Genomic DNA, 8,097 nt, shown 5'->3' on the forward strand with positions numbered 1-8,097 from the left:
TAAGATGTTACCACCATTACCCTGTGCCCATAGGACTAGTAATCCTTCATTCTTTCTAAACCAAAAGGACATCTACTCATGTCTGGATTCTTGGCAAGGCTGGCTCCTCATGGGGTCACTGGGAAAAGTCTAGTGGTTCTGGTAGGCATGAGGAGAAGCAGTGGAAGGACAGTTACCATTTAGTCTCCCCTCTTCTCGATAGAACCCAGCTGGAGTGGCCTGGGGCCTCGGTCTCTACCCACATCCACACCCCTGCTCTCAAGTCAGAGGCACACCAGGGTCTTGGGGGTGGCCTTTTGTGATGTATTGTTGCTCGAAACAGGTGTTTTGCTAAACTGGGGGGGAAAAGTTGTGTAACAGATATTCTTCTCGTGGATCTTGACTCTGGGGTTCCTGTTTGGTTTAGTGGAGTAGTTTCTCCTGTAGGATTTGGATTTTGGTAGGTGGCATCCCTTTGGCCTGGGGAGGGAAGAGGAAACAGAAACCTTCAGTCGGTCATTTGCTGATCTCTAGCTTTTAGGAGAAAACCTGGTGAGATCCTGTGGGAAGAGAGAGAATAAAGCGATTTGTCCCATTCTGGATGAAGGATCACAAGGACATAGGTGAGGTTAACTTATAGGAAAAGGCAATAGAAATGATTTTTAAAAATCAACTGAATGATGTAAAAAAATACCATTAGAGTTCACAGGGAGACTACAGTTAATAGGAAAGATTTACTAAGAATTCAAATTGAGTTGGGGAAGGCTTCTGATGGGGGGAGAGGGTGCTGGGTGGCAGGCTGTGTACTAAGCATTTCACTATCATCATTTCATGAAACTGAACAATCCCACAAGATAATTGCTGTCTTCCCATTTCACCCACAAACAAACAAACAAACAAACAAAAACCCAAAGAGAGGTTCATTTGCCCAAGGCCAAAATACAACTTCTAAAACCTAATTAGAACCCAGTTTGGAGTCCAGAAATGAGCTCTTAACCACTTTGCTACACCATCTACTAGAATGCTAGGCCTTGAGGGAGCCTGAGAAATTTAGTTCAATCCAAATGCTTCATGGGATAGGTAAGAAAAGAGATCCAGCCGAATTTCGTTTTATTTTCTCCAATTTGGCCACAGTTAAGGGCTTATGTAGAAAACTGGTAGAAAATGGAGGAAAAGAGTGAACATTTATGGGGATCCCTGTCAAGATGCATGAGGTCATTGAATCCTCGCACCACCCTATGTAGTAGATATTACTCCCATTTTGCAGACAAGGAAAGCAAGGCCTAGAAGTGTTAGAGCAATTTCTGTGGGGTTAGAGCTCTAGTAAGGACCAAGCCTTGCTAGTTTTGGTTCCAGGTCTATATAATATCAAAACCGAATCTCTTGCAGGGATCGGTATAGCTCAGTGGTAGAGGGCATGCTTAGCATGCATGGCATCCTTGGTTCAATCCCCAGTACCTCTGTTAAAGCAAAAACAGAAACAGAAAACTGAATCTCTTTCCAAAACATCTTCATGAATTCCCAAGCCAGGAAAGAGATGTCAGTTGTGAAGGGGCCAGGCTAAGAGCAGTGAGGTGCCCTGAAGAGTTGTGAGCAGGGAATGATTGAATGAAGGCAGCACCTTAGGAAAGGGAACTTGTTGTGGAGAAGAGATGGGGTGGGGATGGGCTTGGTGACAGGGAGGGCTGCTGGGGAGCCCTTGTTGCAGTGACTGGCAATGGTAATTAAGAAGGAGCAGGCACTCAAGAGGCATTGCTAAGGAAGTTCCCATTTCAGGGTTTGGTGAAAGGAATGAAAGGGAGGAAGGAGAGGCGGTGATGAGTCTTGAGCCTGAGCGTTTGAGAGGATGGTGGTGTTCTCGATGGCCATAGGGAGGACAGGAAGAATCACCTTTGAAGGCGAGGGTGACAAGGCTGATTTTGAGGGGATGGCAGGATGAAGTCAAGCCAACTGTCAATCAGGAAGTTGGAAAGGTATGATGTTAGGTGAGATTAGAAGGGTCAGTGCCGCAGATAGATATCTGGGAGCCATCCGCATCCCAGGGATCCAGCGCTGTGGGAATAGAAAGTGCATAGGGTGGAAAGGATACCCCCAAAGTTATCTGACCTCCCTACAAATGGGGCAAAACTCCGGACCTCAATGAAGAGAGCTAGATTCACAAGTATACCTCGTCCTGTGCCCTGCAGGCTTGCTTGCAAGCACACGTGTTGGCAGGACACGAGAGTGAGAACCCTAGATCCTCCTCTCCCCAGCGGGTTTAGGTTTAGCAGTCCTGAGGAAAAGCACAGATTTGGAGAAACGTCTGGAGTTGATCCAGCTGCGGGACAGACGTCAGCCTGCCATATTTTGATCTTGCCCTTACCTGCCTCCCCACCCTCCTTTCTTCTCCTCCTGCTCCCCCACCCCCAGGTCCTTACCCACTTTACTTTACCTAGAATTCCCAAATACACTCTCTGGTAATGTCTTCGCTGTCCGCCACCAGGGTGCCGCTTCGGTCTGATCTCATGTAGAAGCCGTTGGGTGCCAGCACCGTGAGCAAGTTGCTGCCCTGAAGCTCTATGCAGAAGTTGAGGGCGAACTTTCCCCAAGGGCGAAAAGTGCCAAAGGACGTTATTGACCAGAAGGAGCCACTCTGTGCTGGGGTGGGGAAGAGCTCAGGTTGGTGGGCCATTCTGCAGGGGAGTCGCCCACAGTACCACCTCCGAGGAGGCCCTCAGGGGGCATGCCAGCCCTCCCTGACTGCCCTACCCTGCCTGTGTTGGCAGGACCCTCCATGGAAACCCAGGAGGGCTGCTTTCCATTCTGCCCAGCCACTCTGGGGGCCTTGAAGTGTGAAAACCAACAGAAACTCTGTTTTTCCTATTATGATAAGCAAGTCCTGAGGGGCAGGCCCTGAAGTCGGAGCTGGGGCGGTGGCCGAGCCCGCCAGTGAACCCAGGGGTGAGGAAGAGCAGATGCTCACCTTGGAAGTGGTAGATGCCCTGGCGGCAGGGCAGCAGGTGAATGCAGTCAGGCTGATCCATGTTGCACTGCAGGAGGTCGTGTTCGGACGAGGTGCCCACGTACCCGTACCGTCCCCGCAAGGCAAGGAAGGGACGGTTGGCTAATCGAATCCCAAATTCCTCATTTGGGCCTGAAAGAAATAGGAAGGAGCTATCTGGATGGGCTGCCTCTAAATGCTTTCCTTGATGGAAACAGGAAGAGGGGCACTAATTGCACCAAGGGTGTTACTATTTCGTGAACACCTACTATGTGCCAGGTCTTATGCAAGGTGCTTGTGAAATGTTTGTGAAGTCCCTGAGTACAGCACGGAGGCCAAGAAATTTTAATAGTCTTTCTTCCTTTGAGATGTGAGAATCTATTTACTCCTCATGATAATTCTGTGAGGCAGACAGGTTGGCTATCACCTCCACTGATGATGGAGACAATGAAATTGAGCATCAGAGAAGTGGTTTGCCCAAGTGATGATGAAAATTCAGTGACTCAGCAAGTATACAAATCTTCTGACCCCAAATCCAGTGGTCTTTCTAGCATATCCCCAGCTTCCTCTGAAAGTATCTCCCACTTGGAGTAACTTGGCAGGGGTCTGCTCGCTCACCTGGAATGGTGGCATTGGCCATCAGCAGGCCGTTGGGTGCGATGCCCAAGAAGCGTCCATTGGGAGACTGTAGGATGATCCTGCCACAATTCCAGTGCATACGAAAGAAGGTGTCAGACTCCAGTGGGTGCCCATCAGCCAAAACTGTCCTATGACGCCTCTGGAAAAAATATCAGGAAAAGAGAAGGGAAGCAAGGACCCAAAATCTCAGCTTTCCTCCAATCATTTTTATTCTTAAACCCTCTTTCTCACAACACACCCACTAGCTTTTTTCACTCTTCCAGGGTACGCTTATGATCTCAGATGCTTTTTGGAAAATATGTTGTGGTCTCAGCTCTACCACATCTTCAGTCTGTGCTGTATCCCACATGGAAAGAAATGACCCTTGGCTCAGATTCCAAAATCATTTCAAAATGGATCGTTGACATAAATTTGAAATCTAAACTACAACACATCTAGAAGAAAACATAGGAGAAATTCTTTGCAACTTTAGGGTAGGCAATAATGTCTTGGGACAAAAAAAAGCACTAACCATTTATAAAATAGAGAAATTAGACTTCATCAAAATTAAAAACTTGCTGTTCAAAAGACACTATTAAGCAAATGAAAAGGCAAGCCACAGATTGGGAGAAAACATTTACAATACATATATCTGACAAAGGACTTGATTTCAGAACACATAAAAGCTCTTACAACTCAATAATAAGACAAACAACCCAATAACAAATGCATAAAAAATTTTAACAGACACCTCACTTTGTATATCAGAGAAAATATACAAATGGCCAATATGCACATGTAAAGATGCTCAACATTATTAACTATAAGGAAAAGACAAATTAAAACCACAATAAGATAGCATTACACTTTTAATTTTAGAGTGGCTAAAATCAAAAAGATAGATAATACCCAGTGTTGGTGAAGATGTGGCACAATTAGAACTCTTATACATTACTGGCGAGAATGTAAAATAGTACAATCACTTTAGAAAACTGCTTCATATCTTAAAAAGTTATTTTGGTAGGGGTGATAATTAGGTTTACTTACCTTTTTTTGAAGGAGATACTGAGGATTGAACCCAGGACCTTCTGTATGCTAAGCATGTGCTCTACCACTTGAGCTATACCCTCCCCCTATATCTTCTTAAAAAGTTAAGCACACTTTTTATCATATGACCCAATAATTCCACTCCTAGGTATTTGCCCAAGATAACTGAAAGTATAGGCCTACAAAAAGACTTGCACTTGAATGTTCATAACAACTTTGTTCATAGTAGCCCAAGCTGGAAACCACTCAAGTGTTTATCAACAAGTGAATGGGTAAGCAAATTATGTTTGTGTCTATGAGTAGGATTATAGAATACTATCCAGCAATAAGAAGAATGAACTATTGATACATGTGACATCATGGCTGTATTTCAAAAACATGTGAAATGACTGTAAATTGACTATAATTCAATTAAAAAATAAATTAATAAAAAAAGAGAGCTTTGCATGAACCAAAAAGAAAAAAAAATGTAGAACGAAAGAAGCATACATACCATAACACTGCATGATTCCATTTCTATGAATTTGCAGAATAAAGGAAATCTAATCTATAGTCACAGAATATGTATTATTGGTAGTGGGGAGGGTCAGAGTGGAGGGAAACTGACTGAAAATGGGTAAGAGGAAATTTCTGTGGTGATAGAAATATTCTCTAATTTGTGATATGGTTGTGACATGATAGCATAAGTATACATGTTTGTCAAAACGTATCTAATTGTAAACTTAAAATGGGTGCATTTTATTGTACGTAAATTATGCCTTGATAAAGTTTTTTTAAGATTATTTTTTTAAACAAGAGGTCCTATTGGATGAAAGTGGGCCCACTGGATGAAAATGAATGTTTACTGACAAGAGCCTCCATAGTTCACCTCACCATCTGACTATCTGCCTTAAAGAAGGAAAAAGTGTGTCTAGAGAGGGAGACCTCAGGGCTTAAGGGGTCCCCTGCTCAGAAAGTCAAGGGCTTACCTGGGCCAGGTAGCAGCCATTGGCTGAACGAATCTGCAAGTTGGGGCTCTCGCCATCACATTCAAACTGGAACAAGGACACTGGGATTACATGCTCAGAGGCAGCACACACCTCAATATCTGTGGAGGAAGAACATGTCAGAGAAGCCTGAGTCTAGTCTCAGCTCCTCCGCCATACTTTTGGCTGTCGTTCCCTCTGTTTTCTCTCCTCAGCCTTCATCACCTTCTGTTGGACCATAGTAGGCTGGAGAAGACCCAGGTCACTTTCCCCTCAAAGCCACGCCTCTGCCTTAAAGGCCTTCTCCATGGCACAAGAGATCCTCTTGGGACCTCAGGATCTTCCTTATCAGTAGGTTCAGAATCCTCACTGATCCCAAACACAATTTCCTCTTCCAGCCCTCCCTCCCTCTGTGGCTGTGTTGGACCTAACACTTGCCGTAGATGACGGAGAGAAATTTCCGAGTCTTTGACCTGAGGCTGACCCAGGTAGGGCAGCGCTGGAGGATGAACCACTCCTCGCCCCGATGTGGATTGGAACCCAGGCTTAGGAGCAGGCGTGGGCCCTGTGGATACAACATGCCTCCTTCCCCATCGCTCAGTGCCACAAGCCCTCCAGGCCGCACTTGCATGTGAAAAGCTGTCTGTGTTGAGGGTTGGGAGACTAGCCGGTCTAAGTGGGACAAGAAGGTGTGTGCAGAGGTCTCCAGGTGGTAGCATCCATCTTGGAAGTGCAACAGGAAGCCACATTCTTCCAGGCAGGGAATTGGTGTGTCCACCCAGACTCTGCCTATGGTGGGGTCAGCCCGGGCGTAGCAGTGGTTGAGGGGGCTGTAGAGGATCACATGGGCATGCAGGGCTGGCCGGGGGGTCCACATGTGGTACGCTGAGAGGACCCGGGAAGTGCAGAAAACATCCTCGCCATCAGACTCCACATAACGACCACTGATTATGCACTGGAGGGTCCATTTACCATTGCGGTGGAAACGGAGTAGGAAACATCCATGATGGCTTGTACTTGGCCGACCATAGCGCACAGAACCATTCGCCTCACACAGAAGGTAAAGGCCCTGCAAGCTTCTTAGTCGGACCACAGCCTGTGTGTCATGCTCATTGCTCACTAGGATCTCCCAGGTCTGGAGGAATCAGGAGGAAGAAGAGGGGAATCAGTACTGCCAAGAGATTAGACTGGGGAGTCCACGATCATCACCCCCTGTATCACCCCAGCACCCTCATTGAGAACAGCCACCTTCCCTCCACATCGGCCTCCTTACTGTCCACTCTTCTACCCTCTCAACCCATGGTAATCAAAGATCTTAGGGCACCTCCACACTGGAGCTATAAGGTTTCTCAAGATTCCAAGAGTAGTTCTAGATACCCAACTCTTTCAGGCAACAGAAGGTAAAACTCCCTCTTTCTTCCTTGATCACTTCCTTAAAAACCTAACTTTCCAATAAATGCTTTGGTTTAAGTCTTACTTCTCTCTTCTCATTGTTGCCCCTGAACAGCACACTTAGCCAACATGTCCACCTCCAAAGGCCACCTCTCCAACATGGCAGGAGAAAAGCAAGACCTCTTATAGGCAGGCCTGGGCTCCGGGGATGAGGATGGAAGCACAGACAGCCGAGATGCAATAATCTGCTTCAGCTGTCATCAAGCTTGTTCTAAGTGGGAGGAATTTGTTATTGCCTCTCTGTAGCACCAGCCTGGAGGTGCCTACATCACTCTCTCAAATGAAGACCAACTCTCCTATGGCTTCTAGAGTATCCCATTCTCAAACTATAGCCAGAACGGAAACATAGACCTTGCAGTAACTCCACTGATCCAACTTCCCCTGGACGTCCACGATTCTGCCTACTAGTCTGGGCTCTCCACCTCTCCTTTTTGTGATAACGCAATCATTCTGTGCTGGGATAGAGGGTTGGGAGCACCCAGAGCAAGACAAGGTAGCAAAGCCAGGGCTGAGGCTTCACCTCATGCAACACGCTTAGAGAGAGGGAGATGAGCCTGGCTTGTCCCGGCAATGGCAGAGGCTAGTAAGGCATTAGGTTAAAAGTGCTCCCCCCATCTCCCCCCCGCCCCCCCCCCCCCCCGCTTGGCCACTGGGAAAAATGGTTCCGGTGCAGGTTTGCTTCGTTACCTGTCTCCGGCCCAAACCCTTTGCAGTAGCAGTGACCGTATTCTTATATGTCTCAAAAGTGAGGTAGGATCCTGCCCAGCTGATGAGCCCAACCCTTAGGTCCTCGGCCTTGGGTTGTCTTGGCATCCACTCCACCTCGTCCATGCGGCCGGCACCACAGGTGATGACTCCGTCCGGCCCAGCCTTCCCCCCAGTGGTGAGGTTCCACAGGCCATAGGGCCTGGAATCAGGCCTTTAGAACCCACCAGAAGATGTTCCCAGAGGGAACTTCCCAGGCAGAGGCCGGCCTGGGGCCCAGTGCCTCTGTGACCCGGGAGCATTGTGACTGTGAGGTCTGCCTCTTATCCCACCACAGAGGGGAAAGGACTG

General features: G+C 47.2%; 1 protein-coding gene across 3 annotated transcripts; it reads right to left on the reverse strand.

The window, feature by feature from the left end:
* Positions 1 to 282: 282 nt before the first annotated feature.
* FSCN3 (fascin actin-bundling protein 3) lies at positions 283 to 8,093 on the reverse strand. 3 transcript variants are annotated; one of them, XR_012074294.1, is made up of 8 exons: positions 7,729 to 8,026; positions 6,028 to 6,724; positions 5,593 to 5,711; positions 3,578 to 3,737; positions 2,942 to 3,112; positions 2,411 to 2,616; positions 2,147 to 2,251; positions 1,324 to 1,439 (listed from the first exon to the last, which is right to left on the reverse strand). XR_012074294.1 is itself a non-coding variant. In XM_006202255.3 (7 exons), the coding sequence occupies exons 1-6, from the start codon at positions 7,870 to 7,872 to the stop codon at positions 2,411 to 2,413; spliced, it is 1,497 nt and encodes a 498-aa protein (XP_006202317.1). In that variant the 5' UTR covers positions 7,873 to 8,093; the 3' UTR covers positions 283 to 459. The 3 variants fall into 3 exon arrangements, 2 of the variants coding, with proteins under 2 accessions (XP_006202317.1, XP_072820648.1); XM_006202255.3 differs by lacking the exons at positions 1,324 to 1,439; positions 2,147 to 2,251 and adding an exon at positions 283 to 459 and having other exon boundaries at positions 7,729 to 8,093; XM_072964547.1 differs by lacking the exons at positions 1,324 to 1,439; positions 2,147 to 2,251 and adding an exon at positions 283 to 539.
* Between the last annotated feature and the right edge of the window lie 4 nt (positions 8,094 to 8,097).

Source organism: Vicugna pacos, chromosome 7 (assembly GCF_048564905.1).
Source record: "Vicugna pacos chromosome 7, VicPac4, whole genome shotgun sequence".
Classification (NCBI taxonomy): domain Eukaryota; kingdom Metazoa; phylum Chordata; class Mammalia; order Artiodactyla; family Camelidae; genus Vicugna; species Vicugna pacos.

Bases quoted from the DNA above. Each gene is read 5' to 3' on its own strand.
- FSCN3 (XM_006202255.3), bottom strand. From the start codon at position 7,872: ATGGACGAGGTGGAGTGGATGCCAAGACAACCCAAGGCCGAGGACCTA. The intron at 5,712-6,027 runs GCAAGTGTTAGG...CTTCCTCCACAG, and splicing joins ATTTCTCTCCGTCATCTACG to ATATTGAGGTGTGTGCTGCC. The intron at 2,617-2,941 runs GTGAGCATCTGC...TCCCCACCCCAG, and splicing joins GGGCATCTACCACTTCCAAG to CACAGAGTGGCTCCTTCTGG.